At 39.2% G+C, this 18,747-nt stretch overlaps 1 protein-coding gene across 2 annotated transcripts in view; it reads left to right on the forward strand.

The window, feature by feature from the left end:
* The window catches only part of LOC121289829 (RNA/RNP complex-1-interacting phosphatase-like), a 61,468-nt gene extending 42,946 nt beyond the window's left edge, over positions 1-18,522 (forward strand). For both annotated transcript variants that reach the window (XM_041209716.1, XM_041209715.1), the window contains 7 exons: positions 173-233; positions 6,383-6,429; positions 6,518-6,593; positions 10,829-10,957; positions 11,646-11,735; positions 17,040-17,156; positions 17,589-18,522. In XM_041209716.1, coding sequence (XP_041065650.1) covers positions 173-233; positions 6,383-6,429; positions 6,518-6,593; positions 10,829-10,957; positions 11,646-11,735; positions 17,040-17,156; positions 17,589-17,895 — 827 coding nt within the window. In that variant the 3' untranslated portion in view covers positions 17,896-18,522. The remainder of the gene's footprint in view (positions 1-172; positions 234-6,382; positions 6,430-6,517; positions 6,594-10,828; positions 10,958-11,645; positions 11,736-17,039; positions 17,157-17,588) is intronic.
* Positions 18,523-18,747: the final 225 nt, after the last annotated feature.

An 18,747-nucleotide genomic window follows, 5' to 3' on the forward strand; every position in this document is an offset into this window, starting at 1 on the left:
ATCAATAAAATATTTTATTGCGTAAATGGGACAATAAACATTTTTATGCTGTGCTGAGAACCTTACAAGCATTGTAGAATTTCCTGTAACATTGTGCATTATTTTGTAAATCATTATTTTTTCACTTTGGAGATGTTTCAATTTTGATTTATTCTTTCAAATTTATTTTTAGATAAAATCATTGGAGTTCACTGTACTAGTGGAATTAATAGAACTGGATACCTTATCTGTCGGTAAATATTGATTAAATCTAGAAAATTTTCTTTCGCGGTCTTCAAGCATCCTGAGAGATTCTCCTTCATGATGGGCCCCATACAAATATGAGGTGGTGATGATTGAGAGTGTTCACGTTTTTATTAATTCAATTACTATCTATACTTGTCCTGATAAGTGTGCAGTTAGGGATGACCTATGAATGAAATATACTAATTGCATCAAATCTATACACACTACCAAGGTAGCTTTACTACTTTACACAGGCACATCTAAATCTATCATCATAATCCTCTGTTCCTTTCTCTCTCATATACTTGTTTAGTTCCCCCTTAAATGTTATAGACGCACTTTAATCACCCCCTGAGGTAGCAAGTTTCAGATTCTCACCGCTCGTTGGGTAAAGAAGTTTCTTCTGAATTCCCTTTTGGATTTCTTGATGATTATCTTATATTGATGGCCTCTGGTTATCCTCGTCCCCACAGTGAGGAACATTCTTTCTGTATCCACTTCATCAAAACCTTTCATAATTTTAAAGACCTCTATTAGGTCACCTTCTGCCTTTTTTTCACTGAAAAGAGACCCAGCCTGTCAATTCCTTCCTGATACTTATTAACATTCATTTTTGGTATCATACTTGTAAATCTTTTCTGCACACTCTCCAGTGTCTCTGTATCCCTTTTATAATATGGCGACTAGAACTCTACATAGCACTCTAACAAGGGTTTTATTCCCTTGCCATCAGTGCCCTCCCTTATTTTATTCTTTTCTATGCTCTCCTTTGCTGCTTTGTTCATATTTAGGTTGCTTGCATTTCTTGTAGATCCTTTCCCCATCTTAATAGCTTAAAACCTTTGTCACTTCCCTATTTACCCTTTTCATTAGGACATGGGTCCTATCCTATTTTGGGTGGAGCCCATCCCATTGGATCAATTCCTTCCTGTTCCAGAGCTCATGCTTGTGTCATAAGAAAATGAACCTCTCTTTTCCCACACCAGCCCTTTAGCCACCTGTTAATTCTCCTGATCCATCTGCTGCCACACCAATTTGCATGTAGCTCAGCAATAATCCAGAGATGAGGTCCTGCTTTTTAATTTTCAAGTCTTTCAGCTGGATCTCCTCCTCCTTCCTACCTATGTTGTTTCTGATGTGGACCATGACAACTGGATTTACCCAGTCCCTTTCCAAGAAGTTCTCCAGCCACAGTGAGATATCCATGACTGACATTGGGTAGGCAACACATCCTTTGGGATTCTTGTTCTTGGTTATAGAGGATGCTATCTATCCCCCTAATTATAGAGGCCCTTATTACTGCCACATTTCCATTCTGCTCCCCCACCTCCATAGCCTTCTGAGGCACAGTGCCTTGGTCTGCATTGTGGTTGTCCTCCAGTCAGTCTTCTTGCAGGTAGCATGCACATTGTAACTGTTAATGGGACTAGTATTTGCAGGACCACCTCCTCAACCTCTCCTAAATTTCCACTACCCAGCTCCCTAACAGTCATACCCTCCCTTTCCTGAACCTCTGTTTCCTCTGTGACTATATTGTTGATAATATTGTCCAAAAATTTCTCATCCTCCCTTATGTGTAAGAGTCTCTGCAACTCACACTCCAGCTCAATGACTGTTAGCCAGAGAGATCTGAGATGGAAACATCTCCTACAGACGTATTTACACAGGACAGCCTCACTGTCCACAAGCTCCCATGTTCTGCAGTCCAGACACACAACTTGCTCTGCCATGTCTTAGTCTTGTCTTATTTTATTTATTTAATTAATTAAAATATTTGTTCAACAATTATTTGTTTTATTATATATTAAGTAGCTTAATTAGTTACGCTATAAATTTAATATAGTAGTCATTTGGTAGCATAGAACTTGAGTATTGCTGAAAAAAGAGACATGTCAAAGCTTTTCATCTTGCACTCATCAGGACAGAATTTGCAAGATTACCAATGCAGTATAAATTGCTGTTCCCTTTACAATTGGCATTCTTGCAAACTCTGTCTTTTTCAGTTTTAATACAGTACTTATACATTCCTGGTCATTGTTTATACCACTGCCCTAGTTTAGACAAAAAAAATCTTAAAACTCAGCAACTATTATCACTTACTTGCTTACCTAATTAATGCCTCTAGACTCCAGCTCTAGCTGTCTCCCGCTCCTTCTCTGGGACCACTCCTTGTTTTATAAAATACCAAAACAGCACATCTTCCCTCAGTGTCAAATTCCCTCATTCACTAAATTATTCCTTCAGTTTCCAAATTAATCAATTTACATCAAGTAAGTTCTATCTGTTTATTTTGCCTGTATGTAGAAAAGTAGCATCATAGAATTGTTAAATGCTGCAGTACAAAAAGAGACAATTCGACCCATGTGCCTGTCTTTCAAAGAGTAATTCAGTTGGACTAATTCTGCTGCACTATTGCCATAACCCTGCAAATTCTTTCCCTTCAAATATTTATCCAATGCCCTTTTGAAAACTATTTTGAATTTACTTCCACCATTGCATTGCACTGTTCTGGCAATGCATTCCAGATCATAACTTGCTGTGTTTAAACAACAGCAATGATAACTTGCATTTATGTAATGCCTTTAACTGAATAAAACGTCCCAAGGTGCTTCACTGGAATATTAGAAAACAAAATTTGACACCAAAACACATGGAGTTATTAAAGCAAATGGCAAAAAAATTGGTCAAAGGTAGGGTTTAAGGAGAGTCTTAAGGTAGCAAGATGGAGAGGTGTAAGGAGGGAGTTCAGAGCTTAGGACCTTGATAGCTGAAGGCACAGCCATCAATGGTGAAGCAATTAAAATCAGGGATTCTCGAGGCCAAAGTGAGAGGAAGGCAGATATCTTGCAAGTTTGGGGACTGGGGGAAATTAAAGAGATAGGGAGGGTCAATGCCACTGAGAGATATAAAAACAAGGGTGAGAATTTTAAAATTGAGGCATTGCTTAACTGGGAGCCAATGTGAGCGCGGAGGTAATGATTGCATGGAACTTGGTGCAAGTAAAGACAAGGCAGCAGGTTTTGGGTATACTGAAGTTTATAGAGGGTTGAATGTGGGAGGCTGGCCAGGAGTGCACTGGTCTAGTCAAGTCTAGGGGTAATAAAGGCATGAATGAGGGTTTCAGCAGCAGATGAGCTGAGACAGGGGCGGAGGTGAGGGATATCACCAAAGTAGAAATTGGCTTTTATGGTGAAATGACAGTGACTGCCCTTGATGAAAAGGGAGCATTTGATTGAGCGTGGCATCAAGGAGCCCTAGCAAAACTGGGGCCAATGGTAATCAGGTAAAGCTCTCTGCTGGTTGGAATTATACATAGCACAAAGGAAGATGGCTGTAATTGTTGGAGGTAAAATCATCTCAATCCCAGGACATCACTGCAGGAGTTCCTCAGGGTGGTGTCCTAGCCCCAACCATTTTCAGCTGCTTCATCAATCACCTTCCTTCCATCATAAAGTCAGAAGTGGAAATGTTCACTGATGATTGCACAATGTTCAGCACCATTCGCAACCCCTCAGATACTGAACCAGTCCCTGTCCAAATGCAGCAAGACATGGGCAATATCCAGGCTTCAGATGGCAAGTAGCAAGTAATATTCACGAACATACAAGTGCCAGGCAATGACCATCAAACCAGGGCCCATCTAACGAGGGAGAATCTAACCATCGCCTCTTGTTATTAAATGGCATTACCATCATTGAATCCCCCACTATCAACATACTGGGAGTTAGTATTGACCAGGAACTGCAACTGGGCTAGCCATGTAAATACTATGGCTACAAGAGCAGGTCAGAAGCTAGAAGTTCTGTGATGAGTAACTCCTCCTGACTCCCCAAAGTCTGTCCACCATCTACAACGCACAAGTTAGGAGTGTAATGGAATAGTCTCCACTTGCCTGAATGACTGCAGCTCCAACAACACTCAAGCTTGACACCATCTAGGATAAAGCAGTCTGCAAAGCATCTCATCCACAAACATTCACTCCTTCCAACACTGACACACAGTGGCAGCAATGTGTACTATCTACAAGATGCTCTGCAGGAACTCACCAAGCCTCCTAAGACAGCACTTTCCAAACACACGGCCACTACCATCTAGAATGATAAGGGCAGCAGACACATGGGAACACCAGCACCTGGAAGTTCCCCTCCAAGCCACTCATCATCCTGACTTGGAAATATATCACTGTTGCTGGGTCAAAATCCTGGAATTCCCTCCGTAACGACACTGTGGGTGTACGTACACCACATGGACTGCAGTGGTTCAAGAAGACAGCTCACCACCACTCCTGGAGGGCAATTAGGAATGGGCAATAAATGCTGGCCTATCCTGTGACACCTACACCCCATGAATGAATAAAATGAAAATGATGGTGAGGTCTATGGTCAGGAGCTCATCTTTCGTTCGCATATGTCATCAAAATTGCAAATAGTCTGGTTAAGCCTTAGACAATTGCCATGGAGAGGGATGGTGTTTGTAATTGGACCAGACAATGGCTTTGATCTTCCCAATATTTAATTGAAGGATATTTTTGCTCATCCAGTATTGGATACTGGACAAGCAGTCTGATAATTAGAGACAGTGGAGGAGTCAAGAGCAGTAGTGTTGAGATAAGAGAAATTGTCTCCCCAGCTCACTTCTTGTTCTTTTGCCAAATACCTATAAATCTGTGCCCTCTGGTCACAGACTGTGCTGATACTGGAAGCAGTTTCTCCTTATTTCTTCTTATCATGAACATCTCTATCAAATCTCCTATTAACCTTCCCTGCTCTGAGAACAGCCCCAGCTTCCCTACTCTCCCTGCATAACTAACGACCCGCAACCCTGTGGTACCATTCTAAATTTCTTCTCTACCCAGTCTAAGCCCTTGGCATCCTTCCTAACGTTGGGTGCCCAGAATTGGACACAATACACAATTTGGGATCCAACCAATGATTTATAAAGGTTTAGCATAACTTCCTTGCTTTTGTAGTCCATGCCTCTATTTATAAAGCCAAGGATCCCATATATTTTCGATTTGTCCTACCACCTTACATATATCTCCCGTTGTCTCTGTTCCTGTGCCTGCTTTAAAGTTATTCCATTTAATTATATTGCCTTCTTCATTCTTCTTATTAAACCCATCACCTTACACATCTTTCTGTTAAATTTCACTTGCCATTGTCTGCCAATTTCACTGGTATGTTATTCGCTCTTGAAGTTAGTTGCTATCCTCTTCATTGTTTACAAAAACTATTAGTTTTGTTCATCTGCAAACTTTGAAATTATGCCCCGTATACACCAATCCAGGTTATTAATGTACATCAAAAAGAGTAGCGGATCTAATATCAACCCAAGGGACACTGCTGCACATAAAAAGCAACCATTCACTAAACAATTTATAACCAATTTTGCATTCGTACTGCCACTGCCCCTTTAATCCTATTATGTGGTACTTAAATGCCTTTCGAAATTCTTAAAAGCTTTTTTTTATAGGGGGCTGCTGTTGGATTTTCTGCAAAAGTTGAAAATACTGCAAATGTAAGAAAATTGCATGCAGCTGGAGAATACAATACTTGAGATTTGGTAGCATAGTGGTAATATTACTGAACTAGTAATACAGAGGCCTGGACTGATAATCCAGAGACACTAGTTCAAATTTCGCCATTGCAGTGGGGGCATTTAAATTCAATTAATTAAATAAATCTCAAATTAAAAAATAGTCTCGGCAATGGTCACAGTCTCACCATGAAACTACCAGATTGTTGTAAAAACTCATCTGGCTCACTAATGTCTATTAGGGAAGGAAACCTGCCATTCTTACCCAGTGTGACCTAAACGTGATTCAGACCCAGAAAAATGTGGTTGAGCCTTAACTGCCCTCTTAAATGGCCTAGCAAGCCACTCAGTTGTACTCAAGAAAGCAGTTCACCACCACCTTCTCAGGGACAATTAGGATGGGTAATAAATGCTTGCCTTGCCATTGATGTCCACATCCTGGGATTGACTAAAACTACTATGCTATAGATTGTAACCAATTCAGAAACACAAATTTTAAGCACTGTAAATGTAGTTGAATACATGTGTTAAAGCTTTTACTCATGATGTTATCCAGGAAACAGTGAAATATTTTTATAAGCTGTTTTGTATTAAAGTGTTATATTTTATAAACTAATTAAAGGTACCTCATTGATGTAGAAGAAGTGGACCCTGAGACAACAATTGAACGTATGTATCTTATTTACTCTAAAGGCTTTCATTTACTTAGAAAAGATAGACCTCCAAGTAACTTTTTTTCATCCTATTTAAATTTAAGTTTTCAATACTGCTCGTGGCCATAAAATGGATGGAAGCGTATACCTGTCTGATCTTCGAAGTGGACCGATGAGAAGGTGATTATGTGGCTTTCAAAAAAAATTATTTGGTTTTATTCTTCTATTTTAAAAGCAATTTGGCTTGCAATTTGATTGTTTTGTTCTCGTGTGGTTTGGCGAGTCTATCCAGTGAGTAGCTGAACTATACATGCCAAGGTCATTCCAGGTTCAATTCTACAGTCACCCAGCTCAGTGAAGAACTACCTTTCGATGCTGTGTCCTCTGGTAAAGAGGGAAAAAGTCAGCCAGGTTTCCCACTCCAGATCGCTATGCAGTAACTCCTGCTGAAATGTGGAAATGTGGAGGTTAGAATCTAGCTCTATAGTATGCTCCTCCAATCAAATAGCCTTCCCAAATACTTTGTCATGGCTCTTTGTGTCAATAATGATAAGTTTCCAAAGGTACTTGCTGGCATGCTACTTATCCAGCAAGGAGATGATAATTAATTGCTCAATTGGATGAGGGTGATAAAAATGCATTTTACCCATGATCATTGTGGCGAGAATGATATTCTTGCATTCGTATCAGATCTTTTACATTTAAAAAAGATTGGAGACATTTCACAGATGGACATGAGGAAAGCAAATGCTGTCCAAGAAGGAGAGAATTAGGTAGGGTGAGTGAAAGATCATTTAAAAAAGGGAATTTGAGAAGGATTTTAAATAAGGTGGGGATGTTTATGATGGAGTTCTAGAGCATAGCACCCAGACAGTTCCAATGATAGAATGAAGGGAGGAAAGGTTTACGAATAATGAAGAGAGTGTTTGGAATAGTTTGCAGGGCTACAGAAGATTGTGGATATAGGAAGGGGCAAGACCTAAGAGAAAATAATAAATTAAGGTAAGTATTTTGAAGTGAATAATTGGGGGATGGCAAACAATATAGATTAGCTATAACAGGGTCATGGGTTAGCAGGGCTCTGTGTTGGTTTAACACGTGCAACAGAGTTATATAGGGTGGGGAATAGGAGGCCAAGTAAAGCTTGGAAATAGTCAAATCTGGAGGTGACAGATATATGGATTACAGCAAATTGAGGTGAAAGTAGGCAGTGTTGCAGAGGTGGATATAATGGTCTTTGTGCACCTCAGTGAAAATGGACTTTGGCCACAGGGTTAAAAGAGATGGGTGACATGGTTTGGTGGAGAATGTAAATGGAGGCACTGAGATCACTTATAAGATTCAAACCTGGAATGGTAGCAATGGAGGAGCTCACTTGAGTTGTAATGATGATTGGGAATAGGAATCAATATGAATTGATGCTGAAGACGGAATCCATGAAGGATATCATGGCCAGTTGAGGGTAACAGGAGGAGAGTAGTGCCAAGGAGGAGACAAAAAGGGGAGATACATGTATAGTCCCAAATTCAACACAACAGCTAAGGTGCACATGTGACTCATTATGAAGAGAATCCTGAGTTATGTAAATATGATAGATTCAGATGAAACCGATAGAGGTCAGAAAAGAAAGAATATGATCAGTCCTAAAGTCGAGGGCCAAGAGGTAGCAGTGGGATGTAGTCTACTTGGGGGTAGGCTGACAGGAAGTCAGCAGTAAAGGGCAATCTGGTTCACAGTTTGTACAAAAGGAGTCACAACAAGAACCACTGACATTGACAAGTAACAGTCACACCATGCAAGTGCCAGTTAATGACTATCTCCAACAAGAGAGAACCTAAACATCGCTCGTTGACGTTCAATGGCATTACCATCACTGAATCCCCCCACTATCAACATCCTGAGGGTTACCGTTGACCAAAAACTGAACTGGACTAGCCATATAGATACTCTGGCTACAAGAGCAGGCCAGAGGCTAGACACTCTGCAGCAATCAACTCACCTCCTGACTCCCCAAAGCCTGTCCACCATGTACAAGGCACAAGTCAGGAGTATGATGAAATAGTCTCCACTTGCCTGGATGACTGCAGCTCCAAGAACACTCAAGAAGGTTGACACTGCCACCCAGGTTAAAGCAGCCCGCTTGATTAGCAACCCATCCACAAACACTCATCCTCTCCACTACCACAGTGGCAGCAGTGTGTACCATCTACAAGATGCACTATATTGACTCACCAAGGCTCCTTAGCCAGCACCTTCCAAACCCGCGACTGCTACCATCTAGAAGGACAAGGGCAGCAGATGCATGGGAACACCACCACCACCTGGAAGTTCTCCTCCAAGCCAGTCACCATCCTGACTTGGAAATGTATCGCCGTTCCTTCAATGTCGCTGGATCAAAATCCTGGAACTCCCTCCTTAACAACACTGGGTGTATCTACACCACATGGACTGCAGTGGTTCAAGAAAGCAACTAACCAACATCTTCTGGAGGGCAATTAAGGATTAGCAATAAATGCTGGCTTAGCCAGTGATGCCCACATCCCATGAGTGAATTTTTTTTTAAATTGCAGAAAGTCAGCCAAAACACTATTTGAAGTTGAACCAAAATGTCTAATGCAGGAATGGAGAGTTTCCAAAAGAGCCAACAGAATTCATCCAACCAAAATCAGTGTCTTTAGAGGCCAACGTAAAGGACTAATGGGTATGGTGGGTGGACATAATGGAGTTGAGGGAAGGATTGCACCTGCACTGGGGATCATCTGAAAATAAATAACAAACTTCAGATGGTTCCGACTGGGTCACATCAATAGCTATCCAGAAAAATTTTGAAGAATTAAAACCTCTTCTAACTTCTGGGTAACTATTGCACAGACCCACACCAACCTCCACCCTGGGCCAGGCCCAATTCCCCCCCCCCCCCCCCCGCAACCGAAGACCCAAGCTGACCCCTAATGCTGTTTTTAAAAGGGTGGGGGGAGGGTGTCATGATCTCCTTTCATCCAACCAAGCTGCTCTGGACCCTAGGCCCAGGGGACGCAACGCTCTGCACTGCCTGGATCGCGCCTGGCTTGAGTCGGGTGGTTGGCCAAGATAGGATCGCAAAAAATTTCTGGTAAGAAAGTAGAAGCAGACTAGCAACCTGACTCTGCCACTTAGAAGAAGTTAAAGATAGAAGGTTGGTATGTGTCTATCTGTGCTTTGTCTTGTCATAATAGAGAATGCTATACTAAGTACCATATACTTGCATGAAGGAAATAACATGTAAATTGCTGTTTTGTTAGCAATGGTGTATGGAACTCCAGACATTGGTGTGGGAAGAGGAAAAAATTGACAGCGAATGGGGAGGAGCAAATGCAAATGATGGTGAAAGAAGGGTGAATGCAAGTACCACTGAGGGAACAGCTAGAGGGGAGAGAAAAGATGTGCTTGGTGGAATCATGGTGTAAATGTTGGTAGAAAATTGTTAAAAGTCGAGGCTTGCAGATGCAAGGGAAGAGCAAGAATGACCTTGTCACATGAAGGACAGGTAAAAGTTATGCATAATAGTAGCAGCGGTCAAAGGCCTTATTAACTGCAACTAAGGGAAACCATAGAAGTTCAAAGTCCACCATAGCAAATTGTGAGTTTCATTTTAATGTATAATATAGAGAGAGTTAGGAAAAAATAAATGTTGTGATTTCCTCCCCTTTAAATAAATACTGATGTAAATAAACAAGCATAATAAAAAAGAAGAAACTACAAATATTGGCCGCTTACAGCAAGTCCATAGCAACTGATTTTAAAAAAAGATAGTGTGACATTTGAAGTGTAGGTCCTTCAATTTCAATGAACCGCCTCTACTCAACCAGCCTCAAATACACATCCCTCCAATCCCATAATATGTGGTTGATTCTTATTGCCCTCTGAGGTAGCCTACCAAACTACTCCATTGTAAATGATTGCTACAGAACACTACAGAGCAATATTGCATGTACTGAAATGTTTCAATTAATATATAATTAACACAAGACTTCTAGTTCCAGTATAATCAACCCTGAAAAGTAATTCCCACTAATGTCTCTGAGCTAGTTTCCAAATTGGGATAGTTGTCCCTTGATTAATAAAGCAACAGCTTGATGTAGTTGTATTATATCTATCAGCCAGCATCCAAACTTCTGATCACATCCCTGGATGTTTCCTGACACCAGCAGGATGCAGGACATAGAACCCACCAGGCTCAACATTGATCCCAGACCCCATTAAGTTTTTCATGGCTTCAGGTCAGCCAAGGCTAAGGAAACCTGATTACCAGGAACTGAATACTTCTCCATGTTGAACATCACTTAAGTTTTCTCTAACAGAATTGACATTTTAACAGAATTGACATTTAACACACAGATGTAAATTTGCTTTTCTTTGGATTTTTTTCTTTGCAGTAATTTAGGAATTGATGTGTTCGATGCGGAACCAGAACCGGAACCAGAACCAGAAATACTGGAGCCTTTCCCCTCGTATTCTTATAAAGGACCACATGGTCCTAGACCACTACTTGATGATTTTCCAGAGTAAGTAACCAAATTTGCTTTCTGTATATGCTCTGGAACTGTAACAGATGCATATGAAATATTTCAACAAGAAATTAGAATTTGCTTTTAATTCAAACTTTTGAATCAAAGCTTTATAGGGTGAAAATAACTACGTTTGTAAGGCTTTTGGGGAAAGAAGTATCTTCCTATGGGAAGTGATCCTGTACTAAATATCTGCTCAATAGCTAGTTGTGACAGGTGTTTTGTAGGAACACATGTACCTAACCGATCCCATTAAGAAGCCTCTCTTGATGTAATTACACAATTTGGCAATTTTCTATGTTTTGACTGGGTGCCTTATCTTAAGGCATAAACATGTACTGGATCAGTTTGCATTAACTGAACCAGTGCAGTTTATGATGTAAATCAGGCAACCCACTCTGGGAGATGATAAATGAATGTTTTCTATTGAAGTACTTCTCTTCAATGTCCTTTATATAATTTTCCTTTTAAACTCTGAACAAGTTACATTTGAATCTTCATCGCAACATTGTGTATAGGTGTATTTTTGCAATATGCATTTGTAGCCGTTTTAAAAAATTGCACTTGACAGACATTTTATTTTACTTGATACTCATCTATTATCTGTGTAATATAATAAGGAAACCAAATAATACCACTTTCTCTCTCTCTCTCTCTCTTTCCCCTCCCCCCTTACAAAAATAAGGCCTGATTCAAGACATGGACCGTCATATGGAGCCCTACCTCTTTCTGCCAGAGACTTTGATGCTCCTCCTTATAATAGGTGGCATGACAGGTAACAACTTTCAGCAGTTTCAGCAGTTTGTTAAACTAAATAGGAACATGGGAACAAGTGTGGGCTGTTTAGCCTGTTTGACTATTCAGTGAGGTCATGGCTGATCTGTGACCAAACTTCATATAGCTGCCTTTGCCTCATAACCCTTAATGCCTTTGGTTAACAAAATCATGGAATTAAAATTTACTATAAAGTTATTTTTATCCACAACACTTCAACTTTTAGATTGCAGACTGGTCCATGGAAATCACAATCTCCCTGGTTCATCTATTTTTGAATTTTTCAAGTTAGAGACAAAGCTACACAAATCAGTTATTTTTATTAACCAATGAAGAATTACTTATTTTTATTGAAATTATATTTTGTGAACAGTTTAATTCTGTTATCATGTCTTCCATTGTCTCTACCATATGTTTTAACTTTATTTTTTTTATCTACCTAATGTATCAACATTTTTAGTACTGGACTTCCAAATGATTAACTGTTAAATGCTTTACTTGTTATTGCTTCTTTCTGGCTTCTGCAATCTACATATAAATTCTTGTGGTCTGGTCTTTCGTGACTGGAGCTAGTTCTATGATGTCATATTTTTGTGTTTTTCTTGTTACTTTTCCTGTCTTGTTGCAAACTAGCACCCAATATGACAAAAATGTTTTATGCAGCATAGATGGGGATGGGGGAAGTTAGCTTTCCTCTTGGATGTAAATTTCTTAAATGGATTTATCCTCTGTTGTCTGTGCGTAGTGGCAAAATTTTATTTATACGTGAGGTTGAATTACTTTAAAAATGAGGCACAACATAAACATGATTGGTATTGTACCTCTTTCGGCATTCTGCACATTACCAAATAGGAGCTAATATTTAACTTTTTAGAATAGTTTTGTCTGTAAAATGCAATTATGGCACACTGCTTCCACCTCACCAAACAGAAATAGTTTAATTTATTAGAATCTTCCTTTTGTTATTCAGTTTACCCACAATTTGAGGTTCTACCACAACCCAGTACTAGATGAGTTGCAATTGTATGTTCCCATTGTGCAAGACCTTAAAATTCAATGTTAACATTTATATCCTTATACCATTTTGTATTTGTATTCAGTATTATCAGTATTTACAGCATGAAGAAACAAACCATTTAGCCAACAAGTCCATGCTGGTGCTTATGCTCCACATGAGCCTCCAACCACCCTTCATCTAACCCCATCAACATATCCTTCTAACCCTTTCTCCCTTGTGTTTATACAGCTTCCCATTAAATGCATCAATGCTAGTCCCCTCCACTACCATTTCTGTAACTTTTTCAAAGAAATTGAATGATAATTTAATGATGTAACCAGTAACTTATAGTTATGAATCAATAAAAATTGTCAGAATTATTTATCTGCAAAGGCATGGCTTCTAATTTGCTAGCTTCAAGCTTATTTTTAAACATGTTCATGGCATGTGGGCATTGTTGACAAGGCTGCATTTATTGCCCATCACTAATTACCCTTGAAGGCAGAGGTGAGCTGGTGCCCTGAATCTCTCTAGTCCTTGTGGTGATGGTACTCCCACAATGCTGTTAGGTAGACAGCTCCAGGAATTTGACCCAGCAATATATTTCCAAGTCAGGTTGGTATGTGATTGGAGATAGTAATGTTCCCATGCACCTGCTGCCGTCGTGGAGGTCACAAGTTTGAGAAGTGCTATTGAAGAAGCCTTGTTAAGTTGCTGCAATGCATCTTGTAGATGGTATAGACTGCAGGCATGTTGCACCAGTGATGGAGGGGGTGAATATTTAAGGTGGTGGCTGAGATGACAATCAAGCAAGCTTCTTGAATGTTGTTGGAGCTGCCATTATCAGTGAACTCTCCACTTCTGATGTTATGATGGAGGGAAGGTCATTGATGTTTGGGCCCAGGATACTGCCCTGACCACTTCTTGCAGTGATATCCTCAGATGATTGGCCTCTCACAACCATCCATCTTTGTGCCTCAGTCAGTGGAAAGTTATCTCTAATTCAGATTGATTTCAATTTTACTGGAGCTTCTTGGTGCCACCTTTGGTCAAATGTTGTTTTATCAATGTAGTTGCTCTTGCCTCGCCTCTGGAATTCAATTATTTTGACCTTGACAATTTTTTTTCCTTTTTCGGGTACATGCCAGTGTTGTACTGGAACAGAAATAAAAGCAAAAAACTACGGATGCTGGAAATCAAAAAAGTGTTGTACTGGAACAGCTTGGCTAGAGTTGTGGCTAATTCTGGAGCAAAGGCCTTCAGCATTACAGCCAGAATGTTACCAGGGCCCATATCCTTGGCTACGTCCAGTGTTTTCAGCCATTTCTTCATATCACATGGAGTGAATGGAATTAGCTAATGGCTGGCATATTTGATGGTGGGCCCTCAGGATAAAACCTAAGATCATCCACTTGGCACTTATGGCTGAAGGTTATTGTGAGTGCATTAGCCTTGCCTTTTTCACTTGTGTTGGGCTTTGCCATCATTGAGGATGAAGATGTTTGTGAAGCCACCTCCACCATTAGTTGTTTAATTGTTCATCGCCTTTGTGCATGGTTGTGGCAGGACTGCATGTCTTTGATCTGATCTGTTTGTACCTCATTTATAGTTATGGCTGGTGCTACTCTTGAATTGCTCTTCTACAGTCTTCATTGAATCAAGCTTGGTCATCTGACTTGATGATACAGATTGTGGTGGATTGTCATCATAAAACTTCTTAGGGGAGCAAGCTGTGTGCAAATTGGCTGCCTTGTCTCCTGCATTACAACAACGAAAGTGCTTAATTGGTGTCTGTGGTCACTCCTACCAATACTTTTATGGATAAATGCATTTGACACAGATTAATGAGGATGAGGTCAAGTAGGTTTCCCCACCTCACACCCTCATATTGGTTCATTCATCACCTGCTGCAGGCGCAGTCTGGCAGCTATGTTGTTCAGGCCTCCAACCAGCTTAATCAATTATGGAGCTACCGAGCTACATTTTATGATGGACCCTCAGTGCTTCTTCCAAGTAGTAAACAACATGAAGTACTGACTCATCAACTGAGAGAGGGCAGTAAGTGGTGAAGAGCAGGAATTTTCTTTGTACTTGTGCGACCTTATGCCGTGGAACTTCATGGACCCTGAAGTTAATGTTAAGTACACCAAGGGTTACTCACTTCTGACTGTTTAACAGTGACATTACCTTTTGATGGATCTGTCCTACCAGTGGGAAAAGACGTACTCACAGATGTAAATTCCACAGTGGTTATTTTCTGCCTATTTTGTTATTGCACTTCATGTATTAGTACTGTCTTATATGCCATTTTTATGAGCTTATTTTTGCCAACCTCTCTCACTTAGGTAGGCGGCAGAGTAGTCCATTTTTCAGAAAGTCTATATTACACAGATCTGTAACACAGTATTTTTGGCATCTTTTTTGATATAAATGTGGCCTTAATGAATTACAAAAATTGCATTTTTCTATGTTTAAACAATTGTCCCATCCTTTTAGTTTGTAAAAGACCATCCAGAAATATTATAGCTACAAACACCATCCCTTCATCCCACCTAGTCACACAGTTTCATGGGAGAGTTAAGAAAACAAAATCCTGAGGCTAATTTAGAGTAAACACTGTAAAATTCCTCTGATTCCCTAAATCAATCAACTAAGCTACAGGAGATCCGGTAATTCGTGAATTTCACTTGTTCCAACTGCAAACTTATCTTAACTTGAAATGTCCTTCACTGCCAGGACTTTATCCTTTTTTCAAGAGTTCAGGGAATCGATACTCTGGTTTGGAAATCTGTTCCAGGGGCCTATGACACTAAATATTTACATCTAACCTAATTCTTTGCCTCATGTTCTGCCACCCCAACTCAATTGAATAGAATCTAACCTCTTCAAAAACCTCAACCATATTACTTCGAAATCTTTATTTTCTAATGGAAAATAAGCTAAACTCATTAGCTAATAATGAACAGTGAATATAGTTTTAGTCATCCATCTTTATACCTCCTCCAAATACTTTCTGTCCCATTCCAGTTGAGGAGACCAAACTATTTCCTACCTTAATAGTACAATATAAAACCCTATTTCTCTTTTAGTGGCCTCTTCACACTGCTTCTGAATCATCAATGAACCATTTTCTCTTGGTTTCTATCTTGTTCTGTAACATTTATTGTGGGTAATATGCATTCCATACATATATCTGGAGTCTTTCAGACCCAAGAGCATAACCCTGCACTTTTCCACGCTCAAGATACCTACTGAAGATACACATGGGCCTATTTATCCTAATTTGTTCTAACTAGTCTTTAGCCTGTTGTTTGGTCTAAATTCCTGACTCTTACATAGATATTGTAACTTGCAAAGTTGTGAATGCCTCATTCAAATCATTTTTGAAGATGATGAATAGCAACAATTACATTGAGCATCTTTATGGGACCTCACTTGAGTTCTAGGTGAATCTTGAAATCTTGAAACCTTGCCTATGAGGGTGTTGTGTATCTCTTTTTCAGCATGTATCCAATTATGAAACACACATGATACAATTTTTCCTGATAACTTTCTATGCATCACCTTATTGGAAACTTTCTAGGAATTCAAGTATACGATATCTACCAGGCTTCCATAATCCACCAAGCTGGTCACTCAAAGTTTTCAATCAGTTTAGTGAAGTAGGATATTCATTTCCTAAAATCCTACTTGTATTTTCTAATAACTTCAAGCTTTTTTATTAACTGGACACTTTTTTTCAGGGCAAATCATCTCTTGATTACAAGCTATTGAAAATTTTCTGAGGTTGATTATAGAGGATTGCTAAGAGTTCTAAACTCCTTTAGGCAAATAAACATGGATTAATTAAATAAATTACAAAGAATAAGCACCATCACCTCCTTTAGCCGGTACCACTATCATTAACGCCCTTTTGTTCTTTTGTCCATGACATCTCTGGCAATCTCTCCTTTGCCTCAACCTATTGCTGGCCTTCTATCCAGCTTCACCTGCTCCACCCCCTCTTAAACAGTATAAATTTCATTACATTTTTACTTTAGCTCTGAAGAAGAGTCAAAATGTTAACTCTGTTTTGTTTTTTTCTCTCCACAGATGCTGTTAGACCTGCTGAGTTTTTCCAGTATTTTCTGTTTTTGCTTCAGATTTCCAGCATCTGCAGTATTTTGCTTTTGACAAAGAATAATATGCCTGTTTATAATGGAAATACAAGAACTTTTACTATCAATCGATATAAAAGAAAAATAATGCTTTTTTCCAATACATATCTCAGTTACTAAAAGCCTTTCTTTAAAAAACAATTTTGTTTAGGCCTCGACCACTTCCTCCTCCACTTCCTCCACCACCACCTTCACTTCTCTATGGTGAACACAGACCACTTTCCCGCTTTGATGACTATGCTCCAGAGGAATTTAATGGACGTTCCAGGTAGTTAATTAATCATTGGAGTGTAAATAAGTAGTTAAATATTGTTTAAAATCTTGTAAAGTGAATTGTTGCCATGGGGTCAGGGGGTTCAATCCTGAACTCCCAGTCTATCACAGTATTGTCATATGAAGTCAAGAGAGAGAGTCAAAGCAGTGTCTTTTCTGAGCTGTTCCAGACTGACTTGTGTTGACAACTGAGGCCTGTGTGTGGATCCTCCTTCCAGTCGATTGCCACTAATTCATTTCTGACTGATGGAGATCGAGGACATTGGGAGAAAATTGAGGGATATACATTATTAAATAAATCGGAAAATATTTCTATTTATGGGTATTATCTGATGTTGGAATCCAGTTAATCATAATGAAAACTGGATTCGGGAAAAACCCTACCATCACATTTGACTGAGTAATTTTTCTTTCTTTTAAAATCTAGGTTTAACCATTTCAGTGAGCATAGAGCAATACGCAGTTCTGAAGAAAATTCCCGTCTGCATAGTAGATATGCACCTTATTCTACAAGACTACCAGCACCTCAAGATCGCTTCAGGGATGAATTTGAAAGAAAACCTTATCCCTTTTCAAGCAGAAGAGAATTAGAACCACAGAGCTCTGCCCCATACACCATTTTTACACGTGATTACAATCATGGCCAGCCACCAGAGCGTGGTCCCAGCCTGAGTAAGCTCGGGGCTGGTTGTTATGATAATTTTGATGGCTTTCGTGAATATGATTGGAACTAAATCACTAACTTTAATGTGTATTCATTTTTTTTATTTTGGGTATGGTAACTGCTTGTATTTTTCATAAAGTTTGCTTTTTCCAAATTTTAATATTGAAGGACCACAAACCCTTCCCTCACTTAATGCCTTTTACTATTTCTGTTGACTTAGAACCGTGTAGTTGTAAAAAAAAAATTGTTAGTTATGACAGCATAAAGTATGATGAAAGCAGAAACATTTGTTTAGGTTTTTTTTTACTTAAATCAGTACGTATGAATATATGCTTATTGTCTTGGTTCCAGGTTTTTTGAAAGTGAATTTCTGAGCACAACAGATTGTAGATAACTTTTTTAAAATAAAATTAGAGACTTTAAATGTATCCTAAAATTGTGAATTGTACACATTGCCTCAAACTTAATTTACCACCACAAATGTTTGATTTTATTTGTGTTCTGCTTATGTACAGAAAGGCAAAATACATCACAGAAGTACACATTCATTTCTTGCTACAAATAAGCTAACTTCCTTGATGCACCATACCAACTAAGACATGCAATTCAATGAGATAGTCCTGTTTGTACCTGCTGAGCTCATAGGTGGCATATTGTGTCAAGTGGTACTAAAAATAAATGTTTCTTTGCTCTAAAATAAAATGTATGTTGAGGTGGTTTCTTTCCAATGGATTTTATTACTCCTTGTTAAATGGACATTTTTTAACATTTTAGTTTGTAGTTATTTTTCAGCAAACCATATTAAATTACACATGGCATACACCTGACATACACCTTAGTTATACACCCATACAGTTAAGGGTGATGGATGGCTTCCTGGTAGTTTGCAGATTTCTTGGCCTTTTTTCACACATACACCGTG

The sequence above is a fragment of the Carcharodon carcharias genome, chromosome 17 (genome assembly GCF_017639515.1).
Source record: "Carcharodon carcharias isolate sCarCar2 chromosome 17, sCarCar2.pri, whole genome shotgun sequence".
Lineage (NCBI taxonomy): Eukaryota > Metazoa > Chordata > Chondrichthyes > Lamniformes > Lamnidae > Carcharodon > Carcharodon carcharias.